Consider the following 16985-nt stretch of genomic DNA (forward strand, 5'->3'; position numbering starts at 1 on the left):
TCAGAAGAAATTTCTTCTCATCTCAGTTCTAAATGGACGACCCCTTATTCTGAAACTATGCCCCCTAGTTCTAGATTCCCCCACAAGTGGAAACATCCTCTCTGCATCTACCCTGTCGAGTCCCCTCAGTATTGTATATGTTTCAATAAGATCACCTCTCATTCTTCTAAACTCCAATGAGTATAGACCCAATCTGCTCAATCTTTCTTCATAAGTCAACCCCTTCATCTCAGGAATCAACCTAGTGAACCTTCTCTGAACTGCCTCCAATGCAAGTATATCCTCCTTAAATAAGGAGACCAAAACTGTACGCAGTGTGGCCTCACCAATACCCTGTACAGTTGTAACAGGACTTCCCTGCTTTTATACTCCATTCCCCTTGCAATAAAGGCCAACAAATTCCATTTGCCTTCCTGATTACTTGCTGTACATGCATGCTAACTTTTTGTGTTTCATGCACAAGGACCCCCAGATCCCTCTGTACTGCAACATTTAGTAATTTCTCTCCATTTAAATAATGTTGCTTTTTTATTTTTCCTGCCAAAGTGGATAACCTCACACTTTCCCACATTATACTCCATCTGCCAAATATTTGCCCACTCAGCCTATCTATATCCCTTTGCAGATTTTTTGTGTCCTCCTCACAACTTGCTTTCTCACCCATCTTTGAATCATCAGCAAACATTACACTCGGTCGCTTCATCCAAGTCATTAATATAGATTGTAAATAGTTGAGGACCCAGCACCGATCCCTGTGGCACTCCACTCGTTACCGTTTGCCAACCGAAAAATGACCCGGAGAAATGAGGGCAGGTGACCAAAAGTTTCGACAAATAGGTAGGTTTGAAGGAGCATCTTAAAGGAGCGGAGAGAGATAGAGAGACGAAGTGGTTTAGGCAGGGAGATCCAAAAGCTTAGCGCCCGGCAGCTGAAGGCACGGCCAACGACGGCTGAGCAGTTATAGGGCTCAAATTTCAGCTTGAGTTGCTCCTATTTTTTTGGAGCAACTAGTTTAGAATGGAGTATCTTAGAAATTGCAATTTTCGGCATTTAGTTTGCTCCAATTCTAGTGAGTTGGAATAGTTTCATTTTAGAACAGATTTTTTTTCCAAAAGGGGTTGTGTCCAGCCACTTATGCCTGTTTTGCAAGTTTAGGCAGTGAAAACTTACTCCAAACTAACTTAGAATGGAGTAAGTGTAGATTGTTGTACGCTCAGTAAAACCTTGCCAACACTTATAAATCAGGCGTAGGGATCGAGAGATGGGGGCCGGGGGAGGGGGGGGGGGGGGAGAGGGAAGTTTACAAACATTAAACACTTCACTTTTACAAATAAAGAGCCATCAACAATAATAAATGATAAATAAATCAATAAATCAATCAAAAAAAATACAAACATTAAAAATAAAATAGTAAAAAATCAATCAATAAATAAAACATTATTTCTACTCACTTACTGCAGCACCGGGAGCCCTCCAATAGTGTGCTGGGATGTCCCCCGCTCCCCCCCGCCCCGCCCCCAGTGTCTCTCTCGCTGTCTCTGTCAATGTCTCTCTCTCTGTCTGTCAGTGTTTCTCTGTGTTTCTGACAGCAAGGGGGAGGGAAGAGAGCGCGAGGGGAGAGAAAGAACACGTGAGGGGGGGGAAGAGAGAGAGGGGGGAAGAGAGAGGGGGGGAAGAGAGAGGGGGGAAGAGAGAGGGGGGAAGAGAGAGGGGGGAAGAGGGGGGAAGAGAGAGGGGGGGAAGAGAGAGGGAGAGAGACGGGGGGAAAGAGAGGGGGGAAGAGAGATGGGGAAAGAGAGAGGGGGAAGAGAGAGGGGGAAGAGTGGGGGGAGAGGGGGGGAAGAGAGGGGGGAAAAGAGAGAGGGGGAAAGAGAGAGGTGGGAAAGAGAGAGGGGGGGGAAGAGAGGGGGGGAAAGAGAGAGGGGGAAAGAGAGAGGGGGGGAAGAGAGAGGGGGGGGAAGAGAGAGGGGAAGAGAGGGGGGGAAGAGAGAGGGGGGGAAGTGAGAGAGGGGGGGGAAGAGAGAGAGGGGGGAAGAGAGAGAGAGAGAGGGGGGGAAGCTGAACGGGTCCCGCCGAGGACTTCGGACGAGGCCCGCACGCAGATGATGGCGAGCTGCCAACGGCGACGACACTTCGGGTGGGGCCCGCCCCCAGTGATATGCAGGGTGGGTGGGCCCTGCAGGCGACGAAGAAGCCGGATTCCCCGCCGAGGACTTCAGGCAGGGCCCGCACGCAGAAGACGCCGACTACACTTTGGGCGGGGCCCTGCCGACGAGGTAACATGTGTCAGGCCACTCGGCCCGGGATAGGGTCGTCGCCTGGAGACAGGACGCGCTGGGAGGGCCAGGGGCTACTGTGCACGCGCGCAGCTGCCGGCACTGTTTTTGGCGCAGGGCTGTAGCTCCGCCCCCAGATACTCCTGCTGCGCCGCGCCAAGCTAGAAACGGGCCTACAGCTATCCGAGAATCGCGAGATAAGAATTCGGCTCAAATTTTGTTCTACAAATTAGGTGGGCCTCTCTGATGTGCGCCATTCTAGCGGGGGTCCGAAACTTGAGCCCATAACCATGGATGCTCAAGAGGGCAGAATTCGAGGAGCGCAGATATCCCGGGCTGGAAGAGATTACTGAGATCGGGAGGGGCCAGTGCTGCACGTGAGACGAATAAGGGCGAGGAGCGTAGAGCCTATCAGAAGTAGGGAGTATCTTAACTTGCTACGCTCGCGCGCCAACTCGCGCAGCCCGAGCCAGAGTTGTCCGCAGTGCAGCCGTAACATGCCCGCAGATTTGCGTGCGTGGTCGGGGGCCTCCCGCCCTGACTGAGGAGGGTGGTCAATCTTTGAAATTCTATGCCCTGGAGGGCTGTGGATGCTCAGTCGTTGAGTATATTCAAGACTGAGATCGATAGATTTTTGGGCACTAAGGGAATCTGGAGTTGAGGTCGAAGATCAGCCATGATCTTGTTGAATGGCGAAGCAGGCTCGAGGGGCAAATGGCCTGCTCCTGTTTCTTATGTTCTCAGGGCTTCTATCATGCCTTGAACTTGGTCCCTTTACACCTCAGTTTTATTATATTAGTTCAACCCAGTTTATGCCAAATTGAATTATGTTAGTTACTGTTGCAGAACAGGCTCGAGGGGCTGAATGGCCTTCCCCTGTTCCTATGTTCCAAGGTTCTCAATATTACTCTGTCTCTTGTCTCAATCACTGGCGATGTGAACATTTCCATGGACAATCCGAATGGAGTATTTAGTAAGGTCAATTTACATACTGCGTAAAATAAACACACAAACTTTCCAATAGACAGATGTTGCTCATTTGTATGGTAAGCTGCTTAATGAATAAGGGCTCTGCAAGGTGTGTGTGTTTATTCTGCATTCTGTATATAACCCGGCCCTTGTTTAAAATGTAAACACTGGACAAGACTCCGTCCCATTCAATCATTCCCGGCAGGAAAACCAGGCGGATGGAGAACATTGACGAAACTGAGATCGCCGATGTTCTTCAATTTTAAGTTAAACATGAGGAGCTCTTGGTAACTCAAAGAATCAAGAGAGTCAGAAGTATGTTGCTGAAGAAGCTGGCACCAAATGACCAAAACCGAGGGGGCATTCCTGGAATTTGGGAATTTCTGTCTGTCCACCTTTGAGGATCGCATCTGGGAATTTGCATTTCATCAACAGTAGAATCACAGCTAATGTTGGAGGTCAGTCTCTGTTTTTAAAGTTCTTATTCGCTTCAAATTTAACAGAAAGGTTCGAACTTATCGGTGCAATTGGTATAATATTGGGTTAGATATATAGATGTTTGTTTGCCAGTATGAGTGTGTGCGCGCGACTGTGTGTGTCTGCGAGTGTGTAGCTAACTTGTGGAGGGCAAGCTCCCACAAACAGCGATGTGATAATGACCAGATAACCTGTTTTAGTGATGCTGATTGAGGGATAAACATTGACCGAGACTTTAAATGCAAGAGAGGGATGTTCAAGGATTCCTGATCCCTTCTGTATTTCTGCAGATTCAATCAGAGTCAAACACTGCAGAATGTCTGCTCAATGCCGCGGGATAACCAAACTGGGTATTTTGTTCTGGTCGGATTGCAAGAGAAAACGGTCTAATTTTACAAGTTAAAATTGACAGTTGTTTATGTTTGAAAAACTGGTGCGATTCAGCTGTAGCTCAGTGAGTCGCACACTTGCCTGAGTCAGAAGGTTCAAGTCCCACTCCAGGAACTTGAGCACGTAAATCTACGCTGATGCTCCAATGCAGTACTAAAAGAGTGCCGTACTGTCTGAGGTGCAGACTTTCGGATGAGATGTTAAACCGAGGCCCCGTCTGCCCTCTCAGGCGGACGTAAAAGATCCCACGGCACTATTTCGAAGAAAAGCAGGGGAGTTCTCTCCAGTGTCCTGGCCAATATTTATCCCTCAATCAACATAACAAAAAAACACATTATCTGGTTATTATCATATTGCTGTTTGTGGGAGCTTGCTGTGCGCAAGTTGGCTGCCTCCTTTCCTATATTACAACAGTGACCACACTTCAAAAGTACGTCATTGGCTGTAAAGCACTTTTGAGTCGTCCGGTGGTCATGAAAGGCGCTATATAAATCCAAGTGCTTCTTTCTATCTTAAAAGATTTGGGGGAGCATGGGGTCGGGGGTGGGGGGGGGAGGGGGAGCGGTTTCATGGAGCCACCAAATGTAGGTCAATGCGTAATTTGTGAATTTATTGGGAGGATCCCCTGTCACAATAATATTGATGCAGCCACATTGCATGTTGCGCCCTGGATGGGATCCTCCCTGCTGAGAGAGAGTGGCCCACACTGGCCATTGTACAGCACGGTATACCATTGATGGGCAGGGTTCATTTCTGCACCAGAAACGGGAGACACCAAACTATTAAAGATGAAAAGCCCATGCTGTAAATTCTATGTAATCGGCAATGATCTCCAGCTGGGCAGAACAGTGGACCTCGACCATTGCAACAAGCGATAAATATTTCAGCACATTTCCTGCTAACAGATGTTCATTTTCAAACAACAAACCAGAAAATAACCCTGCAAGTGTTTACAGCCGTCTATTTTGACAGAATGCATGACATCCACTTCCATCATCATCATCATCATTGGTGGTCCCTCGAAGGAGGATGACTTGCTTCAACGAGAGTCACAGATGTTTCAATGAAGGACCCGCTGTTTCAGTCCTGAACTCCAATTGAAGGGTGGAAGATGCCTGTGCGTGGATTTTTTTTAACGTGCGGTGACCGTTGCACATCAGCCACCACACGGGCTTGAGAGAGCTAGGTCTTGGTCCAATGGCAAGGATTAACCAGGTCGACTGGAGACCAGCTCTGCTGCATGGACCTAGTGCGCACACATATCGCAGTGTGGGCAGATCAGTGCTGACCCTGGGCCCTCGGCTCTTCTGGGCCCTGTACCCTCATTCGCCACACCTCCGCCACGACATTCCAGGGCCCATAACACTTGTCTTGTAACACTGTTGTGAAGCACCTTGGGACGTTTTACTATGTTAAATGCGCTATATAAATACAAGTTCTTATTATTACCCGAACAAAAGATTTTTAAAGTGAGGAGAGAAGTGGAGATGCAGAGAGGTTTAGGGAGGGAGTTCCAGAAAGTATGGCCAAGGCCGCTGTGAAGACTCTGCCAGCAATGGAAGGGGAAGGTGAGGGCAGGATGCACAAAATAGTGCTGTTTGTATATTGATCTCAGGCGGGCTTGATGCTGACAATGGACACTTTGGATGAGCCCATCACATTTCAAAGTGTCAGAATTTGTTACAACTTCAAAATAATCTTTAAAAAAATAAACAAAAGTAATTATTTCCTACAGCTTTTTTCTGATCTTGCTTAAGGAGCCAGAAATTTACATTCATCTGCCATTCTACAGAAAACAAATAGCTTCTGATTGATTTCAGGATGCAGGAGAATTAGCTGGTCCCTATTTAAAGCAATTAGAGTTCGTGGTCTTCAAGAGACACAGACGCACCAGAGCAGCAGAATAGATTTGGCATTACATAATACATAATGCATTACATAATACTCCTGTCGTTATAAACATCACAGCTTTCAATGCCACAGGAGGTGTACATTTTCCCCCTCAATATGTAGCTTTGTAATCAGTATGATACAGAATTTTAAGTTAATTCCAGGACAACAAATTAAGATGTAATTTTTGGAGGTGGTACCTTACACCAAAAAGAAAAAATAACTCTTGCAAAGAATTAAAAAAATAATAATTACAACAGTGATGGCAGGCAGTGTGCATGATGTAATGCAAGCATCAATGGACATCTACATCCACAATAGTCAAAGGCAGTTCTGATGAAAAATAATACTAATACCACTAGAGCACTTTACGATTCTCTACATTATAGAAACGCAGGTGTGTGTGAAGCATTTTGAGACATGTCAGCATGATAAGGCACGATATGAATACAAGTATTATTTAATTTGATCATAACACGATTGCTAAATAATGGAATATAAAATAGGTGCAAAATAATTATGGTTGCAAGTCAAACGCTGCCCAATAATCAAAATTATTACAAGAAAACCATTATCAATTTCAGCAAAATAGTACAGATCCAAATCCCAAAATGTATCCTGGACTTTGGCCTCAAATAGAGTGCCTCCTTAGTAATTATAATAAGAATGGCAAACATTGTTTTATGGGGAAAAGAAACGGGTTCATAAACTTACAACGATTGCTCAGGTGGGGCACGAAGGTCTAACTTGACTTAACCCTGAAGAGCAGATTCATCTGCCAGTGGATCCAGGATCAGTTCGAAAAGAAAGACTTGCATTTATATAGCATCTTTCACAACCTCAGGAAACCCCAAAGCGTTTCACAGACAATGAAGTACTTTTTGAGGTGTAGTCACTGCTGCAAGGCAGGCAACGCGGCAGCCAATCTGCGCACAGCAAACGGTAATGCGATAATGACCAGACAATCTGCTCTTAGTGATGCTGAGCGAGGGATAAATATTGGTCCCAGGACACCAGGGAGAACTCCCCTGCTCCTCTTCGAAATAATGCCATGGGACCTTTTAGGTCCACCTGAGAGGATTTAACATCTCAACCGAAAGGCGGCACCACTGACCGTGCAGCACCCCCTCAGTACTGCCCCTCTGACAGTGCGGCACTCCCTCAGTACTGCCCCCACTTCCACCCAATTTGTGAATCAAGGGTCTCAGACTGCCGGCCTGACTCTGCACAAACAGTCTCCACTGTCAGCAAAGGCGAAGTCTACCTGAATTCACCCAGAAAGTGATTGAAGGAGAAACGAAAGTTACTGAAATCTGCTCACTTTCCTAACCAGTCATGTTTTCCGTGATCGCATTTAGAATAATAATCTACGGGTTCATCACCAAACATGATCTGGTCATTTATTTCTTTTCATTGTCAACCAGTGGTTCAGTGGGTAGCACACTCATCTGAGTCAGAAGGTTGTGGGTTCAAATCCCACTCTAGAGACTGGAGCACATAAATCTAGGCTGACACTCCAGTGCAGTGTAGTACTGAGGGAGTGCTGCACTGTCGGAGGGGCAGTACTGAGGGAGTGCTGCACTGTCAGAGGGGCAGTACTGAGGGATTGCTGCACTGTCGGAGGGGCAGTACTGAAGGAGCGCCACACTCTTGGAGGGGCAGTACTGAGGCAGTGTTGCACTGTCGGAAGGGCAGTACTGAGGGAATGCTGCACTGTCAGAGGTGCCGAGTTTTGAATGAGACATTAAACCGAGGCCCTGTTTGCCCCCTCAGGTGGACGTAAAAGATCCTATAATATATTAGCGCTTTGGGACTTCCTGAGAAATGCAAGTCTTTTTATCTTATTGCGGTTATTCTTGTCTTTTTAATTCTGTAGGTCAGACAATAAATTATTTCCCGTGCATTACCTGTATTACTGTACTTTGGAATCAGATAAAGCAGAATTTGGCAGAGACTGCACAATGCGCAGGGCATTGCTCACCGCTTTTACACTGAGAATGCATAAGGTTTCTGCTTCATGAATTTGTGTTGGAAAAGTAGTATCGAAGTCCTCAAGGGAGACACAAGCAGTTTACGATTCCTTTAAACTAACCGGTTTAACCCATCTCTCTCAACTGATGAAAAAGACCCAGTCTCGATACTGTCGTTGCCAAGGTTTGAGGTCATTGCCAAGGCATCGTGGCAACACCCTGGCACCTGCTCGACTACGTCACCATCCGAGCGAGGGGCCGCAAGGACGTGCCCATCACCTGCGCCATGACAGGAGCTGACAACTGCTGGATGAACCACCGCCTAATCCGTTCCGTCATCAACATTAATATAGCCCCAAAGCGGCGATGGCAATAGAAGCAATGCCGCAGAAAAATCAACGCACTCAAAGACGCAGTTAAGAGAGCCCTACACAGCCAGCGCCTCACTGCCAACTTGGCGACCCTCGATGGCCCTGAGACGCAGAGGCCCATAGCGCCTGGTCTGCCCTCCAGGCCACCATAACCAGCGCCTGTGAAGAGATGCTCGGTCACTCCAGGAAACACCAAGACTGGTTTGACGAGAATGACTGGGAGATCCAGGAGCTAATAAACCGCAAGCACAGGGCATTTCTGAACTTAAAGCAGCAACCCAATTCGGGAGCAGCAAAGCAGCTCTACAGACAGCTGAAGGCCGAGGTCCAACAAAAAACCCGTGACCTAAAGAATAGATGGTGGGTTGCGAAAGCACAGGAGATTCAGCAGCTGGCCGACAGCCATGACATGCGAGGATTCTTCACCGCAGTTAAGTTCATCTACAGCCCAAATACCCAAGGCCCCACCCCACTGCTGGCCAAGAACGGGGAGACACTCATCAACGATGCCGAGGCAGTCAGGGCCCGCTGGAAGGAGCACTTCGAAGATCTCCTTAATCGAGACTCTGTCTTTGACACGAGTGTCCTCGACTCCATCCTATAGCATGCTACCCGCCACTATCTCAGCAAAACCCCAGCCCTGCACAAGGTAGTAAAGGCCATCCGTCAGCTCAAGAACAACAAGACACCAGGAGCAGAGGGAACCCCCGCTGAGGCACTAAAGTATGGCGGAGAAGCACTATTGGTGCGAATACATGACCTCATCTCTCCTATCTGGAAGGAGGAGAGCATGCCAGGAGTTCTCAGAGATGCCGTAATCATGACCATCTTTAAAAAAGGGGACAATGATAGAGGAATCTCCCTGCTGTCGGCCACTGGGAAAGTCATCGCTAGAAACTTCCTCAACCGTCTTCTCCCTGTGGCTGAAGGCTCCTCCCAGAGTCACAATGTGGATTCTGTCCACTAAGGAGTACAACGAACATGATCTTCACCGCGCGACAACTACAAGAGAAATGCAGGGAACAGCACCAACCCTTGTACATGGCCTTCTTTGACTTCACAAAGGCCTTTGACACAGTCAACCGTGAGGGACTATGGACTGTACTCCTCCGTTTCGGCTGCCCCCAAAAGTTGGTCACCATCCTTCGCCTGCTCCACGACGACATGCAAGCCTGACCAACGGATCCACCACAGACCCAATCCACGTGTGGACCGGGGTCAAGCAGAGCTGCGTCATCGCACCAACGCTCTTCTCGATCTTCCTCGCTGCAATGCTCCATCTCACTCTCAACAAGCTCCCTGCTGAAGTGGAACTAAACTATAGAACCAATCGGAACCTGTTCAACCTTCATCGTCTCCAGGCTAGATCCAAGGTCGTCCTATCCTGTGTCATCGAACTACAGTTCGCGGACGAAGCTTGCGTCTGCGCACATTCAAAGGCGGAACTCCAAGCCACCGTCAACATCTTAACCGAGGCGTACGAAAGCATGGGCCTTACGCTAAACATTTGGAAGACAAAGGTCCTCCATCAACCTGACCCTGCCATACAGCACTGCCCCACGGTCATCAAAATCCACGGCGCGGCCTTGGACAATGTGGACCATACCTCGGGAGCCTATTATCAGCAAGGGCAGACATCGACGATGAGGTCCAACACCACCTCCCATATGCCAGCGCAGCCTTCGGTCACCTGAGGAAGAGAGTGTTTGAAGACCAGGACCTCAAACCTGGCACCAAGCTTAAGGTCTACAGGGCAGTAGTGATACCCGCCCTCCTATATGGCCCATACAGTCGACACCTCAAAGCGCTGGAGAAATACCACCAGCACTGCCTCTACAAGATCCTGCAAATCCACTAGGAGGATAGATGCATCAACGTCAGTGTTCTCGACAACATCCCCAGCATCGAAGCACTGACCACAATCGACCAACTCTGTTAGACAGGTCACATCATCCGCATGCCCGACATGAGACTCCCAAAGCAAGCGCTCTACTCGGAACTCCTACACAGTAAGCGAGCCCCAGGTGGGCAGCGGAAACGTTACAAGTACACCCTCAAAGCCTTCTTGATAAAGTGCAACATCCCCACTGACACCTGGGAGTCCCTGGCCAAAGACCACCCTAAGTGGAGGAAGAGCATCCGGGAGTGCGCTGAGCACCTCGAGTCTCGTCGCCGAGAGCATGCAGAAATCAAGCGCAGACAGCGGGAGGAGCATGCGGAAAACCAGACTCTCCACCCTCCCTTTCCCTCAACGACTATCTGTCCCACCTGTGACAGAGACTGTAATTCCCGTATTGGACTGTACAGTCACCTGAGAACTCACTGAGTGGAAGCAAGTCTTCCTCGACTTTGAGGGACTGCCTATGATGATGATGAGGTTAAACCTTTAATATTTCTAATGGTGCATACAATTAAAGCTAACCGAACATCATGTTGTAAGTTGATGGGGTGCTTTGAACAATTTGCAGATAAATCAGCTTGCAATTCTTTGGTATTATTCCCAGTTTAGCAATTCCTAGTTCCGTTTAATCAGTCTGAATTACACAGAGCGACTGTGCAAATAGGGGTTAAATTGAAATCTGTCCCAACAATATTACAGACGACTCTGCCTTTAAAAATAGTTTCACTGTTTTGTTTTATGATATTGCAATTCAGACCTCACCCCCTCTTGTTATATTGCAGTTCACTGTTCCAGCACTGTAATCCAAACAGTGACTTTACTACCTCCTTTATTTCCGTTCTTGTTTAACTGTGTTTATGTTCGAATACATGAGAGCAGAGAGCATTTCCCAGCTCCACGACATAACTATGGAATGGGCTCGGTGGGCTGAATGGCCTCCTCCTGTTCCTATGTGCTTCAGTTTAACATTGATTTCTATAAACCACTAATTTCAATTCGAAGTGATGGTGACCCCACAGAGGCGCACACACAAACACGGAGATAGACAAAAACCCCCACACAGAAATCCAGACACACAACTACACACCCCCAGAGACAAACACACAATTACACCCCCACAGAGACAGACACACACCTACACCTCCAGAGACAGACACACAACGACACCCCCACAAAAACAGACACACACAAACAGAAAAGACTTGCATTTCTATGGCGCCTTTCACAACCTCAAGACGTCGCAAAGCGCTTTACAGCTAATGAAGTACTTTTGGAGCGTAGTCACTGTTGTAATGTACCAAACGCGGCAGTCAATTTGCGCACAGCACGCTCCCATAAACAGTAATGACCAAGATAATCTGTTTTTGTTGTTTTGAGGTATAAATATTGGCCAGGACACCGGGCAGCACGCCCTGCGCTGTGGGATCTTTAACATCCAGCTGAGAGAGCAGAGGGGGCTCACAGCTTCACATAAACACAGAATTTACAATCACACACACACACACAAATACACACACAGCCTCCCAGACACAGAAAACACAGATATACACAGTCATCAGACAGACTGACACACGCACACAGACATACACACAGAGTTCATGTACAGCAGTAACCTGGCTTCCTCTGTTCCAACTTGCGAACTGTCTTATCGCCAATCTGGATGGGAGGAGGCAGCAGAGCTGAGCTGGAGCGATGGGGCGGACTCTCAAAGTGTTCCAAGAGGAGGAGGAGGAGGCCAATGTGATTTGTTGTCAGCCGCGGTGACGTTGGAATATTAATGAAAAAGCCCTGTGTTTTAAACCTCACAGAGCGAGGCAGCCGGAGGAAGATGAGAGGCTGGTGGCGACCCTCTGGATGTGGGGCCATCCGACACCAGGCTTGGACATCGGGATGGAGGGAGCTCCAGCTGGCAATGGCACTGAGGCCAGCGACCCCCGGAGCTGGGGGGCACAGCTGGGCTTGTCGGGGCAGTGGGCTCTGGCTGTTGTCTTCACCGTGATCATCCTCATCATCGTGGTGGGCAACCTGTTGGTCATCCTGGCCATCGCCAGGAACCCCAGGCTGCAGACCCACACCAATGTCTTCATCACCTCGCTGGTCTGCGCGGACCTGATCATGGGGGTCTTTGTGGTCCCCCTGGGGGCCACCATCGTAGTGACCGACAAGTGGCTCCTGGGCTCGCTCTTCTGCGAGCTGTGGACCTCTGTGGATGTGTTGTGTGTGACGGCCAGCATCGAGACCCTGTGTGTCATCGCTATAGACCGGTACATCGCCATCACCTCGCCTCTGAGGTACCAGAGCTTGTTGACCAAGGCAAGGGCCAGGGCCATCGTCTGCCTGGTCTGGGCCATCTCGGCCCTCATCTCCTTCCTGCCCATCATGAACCACTGGTGGGAGGACGAGGACGACATTGCCCTCCGCTGTTACAAGGACCCCACCTGCTGCGACTTCGTGACCAACTATCCCTACGCCATCGTGTCCTCCACCATCTCCTTCTACGTCCCGCTGGTCGTCATGTTTCTGCTCTACTCCAAGGTCTTCAGCGAGGCCAAGAAGCAGGTCCAGAAGATGGAGAAGAGCAAGTTGAGGTTCTGCGACAGCCAGCAGCCAGCCAGCAAGCCCCACCGGCGGAGACCTTCCAAACTCCTGGCTTTGAAGGACCACAAGGCTTTGAAGACTCTGGGGATCATCATGGGGACCTTCACCCTTTGCTGGTTGCCCTTCTTCCTGGCCAATATCGTGCACGCCGTGGACAGAAAGCTGATTAGCAGGGAGCTGTTCCTGTCCTGCAACTGGCTGGGCTATGTCAACTCTGGCTTCAACCCTTTCATCTATTGCCGGAGCTCTGACTTCAGGAGAGCCTTCAAGGAGCTGCTCTGCTTCCGCGGTCAAGCCGAGGAGCCCAGGCTGCCAGGGAGCTGTTGCTCTTGTTGTCCGGGTGCCTTCGGGTTTTCCGACACCTCCTGGCGGAGCCCTGGTCCCCAGCAGACGGCCGAGAGCTCCAACAACAACGGCGGCAACTTCATGAGCGAGGAAGGAAGCGAAGCCGGCCGCCAACTCAATGGCAATGCCCAGCACGGTTTGGAATCAGAGATATGACCTAGGAGAGGAGCCTGAGATCAGAGGGAAAGGACTATCCCCTCCATCCCACCCCACCACCACCTGAATATTGCATCTCTTTAGAAAGTAGAAAATCATGGACTTCCCCCTCATCCTCCCGCCCCATTCTGTCTCTCCAAAATAGAAAGTGCAAGGTTAGATGTTTTTTTGTTGATAAGTATTCTACAACGATTTGTTCTCCTGTCTTTGCATCATAATCTACTCCTGGGACTCTTTTGGGGGGTGGATTTATGCAATAATTTGAATTAATTAATACACCCAACACAGCCAAGATGCAATTGAATTCACAGATAGTTTGAGTTGACAGTGGAACATGTTCTGGGCAGGATGTTAATTTGGTAAATTGCAGGTAGCCCAGTTAATGTCCCCGGATATATTCACATAATATGCAATATATAAAACCCCTCGCCCCTCAGATTGTGCAAGCCAGGTGGTAAGATTGGGGTCTCCCGAGATAACCTCCTCACTAACACTCAGTTCTTTCGTCGTTCCACTTCTCCAGACTGCGGGGGCGATTATTTTTTTTGCACAAATGGTGGACTGAAAGGAGGGGGGAAAAAAAGCACACGAGTAAATGTTTCTTCATGTCCACGAGTGACAATCTTGCTGCCGCGTCCATCTACTGAATGAGCTCGGCTGTATTTAGAAAAAAAGGACCCTTTACATGATTTTCAAATAACGCCCATTCGGTGAGGACCTTAAAAGGGGTGTTTCAGACTTTTAAGGGGGAAATCTGCAAACTTGGAATAAACAGGAATAAAACAAAGTCACGATGGCGAGTGGCCTGAACTTCATAATGTCGGTTTTATGTCCCAGTTTAATGAGGTTTGTCATAGTCAATGATTTCAAGTATTTGAATAGAGACAAATTTTAGAATAATACAATTTTCTATGTAGAGATATATGTGAAAAATAAATTTTACAAAATGCTGATATTCATGTAATTATAAGTTATTTTTTTACAATGTTACACTTGCAATTCACATGTTATTAAATTTATTTTTGCAATATGCCTTTTGTTGTACCTCTGCCATCTGCCTCGGAAAGTTCTTAGAATACATTTGCTTCTCAAATGTTGTTTTGGGCAGGGATGGAGTGTGTTTCTGCAGTTTTTAAACTTTCTATAGGATTGCATAGGATACCGTTCAAAAACAGTCCATGCCTGCATTTATGCTCTACTCGAGCCTCCTTCAGTCTTTCCTCGTCTAAATCTATCAGCATAACCCTCTATTCTCTTCTCCCTCATATGATTGTATAGCCTCCCCTTAAATGCATCGCTACTATTCACCTCAACCACTCCCTGTGGTAGCGAGTTCCACATTCTCACCACTCTCTGGGTAAAGAAGTTTCTTCTGAATTCCCTATTGGATTTTTTTGGTGACTATCTTATATTGATGGCCTCAAGCTTTGTTTTTCCCCAAAGGGGAAACACTTGATCTGTACCAAAACCGTTCATAATTTTAAAGAACTCTCTTAGGTCGCCCCTCAGCCTTTTTTCAAGCAAAACGAGACCCAGCCTGTTCATTCTTTCCCGGTATGTATATCCTCGCATTTCTGGTATCATCCTTGGAAATCTTCTCTGCACTCCCTCCTGTGCCTCGATATCCTTTTTATAATATGGCGATCAGAACTGTACCCAGTGCTCCAAGTGTGGTCTAACCAAGCTTCGATATAGGTTTAGCATAACTTCCCTACTTTCCAATTCTATCCCCTTAGAAGTAAACCCTAGTGCTTGGTTTGCTTTTTTATGGCCTTGTTAACCTTGTCGCAAATTTTAGCCATTTGTGTGTTTGTACTCCGAGACCCCTTTGCTCCACTACCTAGCTCAGACTCGCATCCTCCAAGTAATAAGTGACCTCCCTATTCTTCCTACTTTTGCAGCTTTTCAGCTCCACATAAAGAAAGACTTGCAATTATATTGCACCTTTCACAATCACCAGACATCTCAAAGCACTTTACAGCCAATTAAGTACTTTTGGAGTGTAGTCACTGTTGCAATGTAGGAAACGCGGCAGCCAACTTGCGCACAGCAAGTTCCCATACACAGCAATGTGATAATGACCACATCCAGAATTTTAGAAAAAGATAGAGGTTACTTCACTGCAGGGGGAAACAGAAGCTTTGGTAAGGGAAGGGAATTACAAAGCAGGTACGCCAGCAGATAGGATTCGCTGGTAACCCAAGCGCAAGCCCAGTCCGCAGAGGGGAATTTGGAGAGTTAGGATAAGGGCAAGGCAGGATAGGGATCATCCAATCAGAGAACTTCCTGCCGATAAAGAGTCCATTGGACCGCGTGTTCCTGATACCACATCAGGGGATCTATCTATCCTACACCCATTTCCTTGTCTGTACTCTTTTTGTATTCCCCCATTTCAAAATACTTTTCCATTTTAAATAGTGCCACAGCCTCTGCCTCAATAATCACTCGTGAAGAAATATTCCGTATTCCAATAAACGTCTGCGTCAGAACATTTCTTCTAACTTTCCCCCTTCATTCTTCAAGGGAGGCCGTTTCTCCTCGTTACCGACTTGCTGAGGAATGGAAACCACCTTTCACTACATATCCTCTTCAAAACTTTTCATTACTTTGAAAACCTCCATTCGATCCAATCTTAACCTTCTCCGTCACAGTAAAAAGGCCCCAAACATTTTTTCAAGCTTTTCCCTTAACTCTAACCCACTGTACCAGATTCTGGGTTAGAGTTAAGGGTTAGATTTTCCACGACTGCTTCCAACAATGGGGCGCCCAGAACTCTACACAACACTCCAACTGTCATAAACAATGTCTTGTACAAGTTCAACATCTTCAGCATAGCATCTGTGGAGAGAAGTGAAGGTAATAGTTCAGGAATCCCCTTCTCGGAATCTGAAGTAGAGAAATGCCCGATACGTTAACTGCACTTCACGTTACAGATGCTGTGCCTGACTTGCTGAGCGTTTCCAGCATTTTCTGTTTGTGTGTTAGATTTCCAGCATCTACAGTATTTTGTTTCTGTTTCAATTTTCAAACTCATTGCTTTTTATATTCAATGCCCCATGTAGGAAGCCCACAATCCCATTTTCACCTGTTAAAGCCTTTTCTACTTGCACGTCTACCTGAGGATCTACGTATCCGTATCGTAGCTTTCTCGGTTCCTGTATTCTGCTCCTTGTTCATTTCCCAAAATATACTACTGAATATTTCTCTGCTTTGAACTGCACCTGCTACCTGTCTGCCCATTCCATTAACCAGTTTATGTCCTTCTGCCAGCTCTTATATTCTTTCTCACTTGCTCCCTAATTGGCTTTCAGCAATCATTTTGAATATCATTCCTCTTGAGCCTGCATCCAAGTCATTTGCATAGAACGTAGTAGTTGCAGCACAGAAACAGGCCATTCGGCCCAACGGGTCCGTGCCGGCGTTTATGCTCCACACGAGCCTCCTCCCACCCTACCTCATCTAATCCCATCAATATATCCCTCTATTCCTTTACCCCTCGTGTGTTCATCTAGCTTCCTCTTAAATGAATCTGTGCGAGTCACCTCAACCACTCCTTGGAGCAACGAGTTCCAATTTAGATAAATGCAAACAAATGGGGGTTACAGCACAGATGCCCAAGGCACATTCTCCGCTCTGCGAAAAA

The 16985-nt window shown here is 47.5% G+C and overlaps 1 protein-coding gene across 1 annotated transcript; it reads left to right on the top strand.

The window, feature by feature from the left end:
- Positions 1 to 12104: 12104 nt before the first annotated feature.
- On the top strand, positions 12105 to 13342 carry LOC139234636 (beta-1 adrenergic receptor-like). The gene has a single exon (XM_070865322.1). The coding sequence runs from the start codon at positions 12134 to 12136 to the stop codon at positions 13340 to 13342; it is 1209 nt and encodes a 402-aa protein (XP_070721423.1). The 5' UTR covers positions 12105 to 12133.
- Positions 13343 to 16985: the final 3643 nt, after the last annotated feature.

This window comes from Pristiophorus japonicus, chromosome 22 (genome assembly GCF_044704955.1).
Source record: "Pristiophorus japonicus isolate sPriJap1 chromosome 22, sPriJap1.hap1, whole genome shotgun sequence".
Lineage (NCBI taxonomy): Eukaryota > Metazoa > Chordata > Chondrichthyes > Pristiophoridae > Pristiophorus > Pristiophorus japonicus.

What these genes read in the sequence shown, in the direction of transcription:
- LOC139234636 (XM_070865322.1), top strand. Translation starts at nt 12,134, where the DNA reads ATGGAGGGAGCTCCAGCTGGCAATGGCACTGAGGCCAGCGACCCCCGG.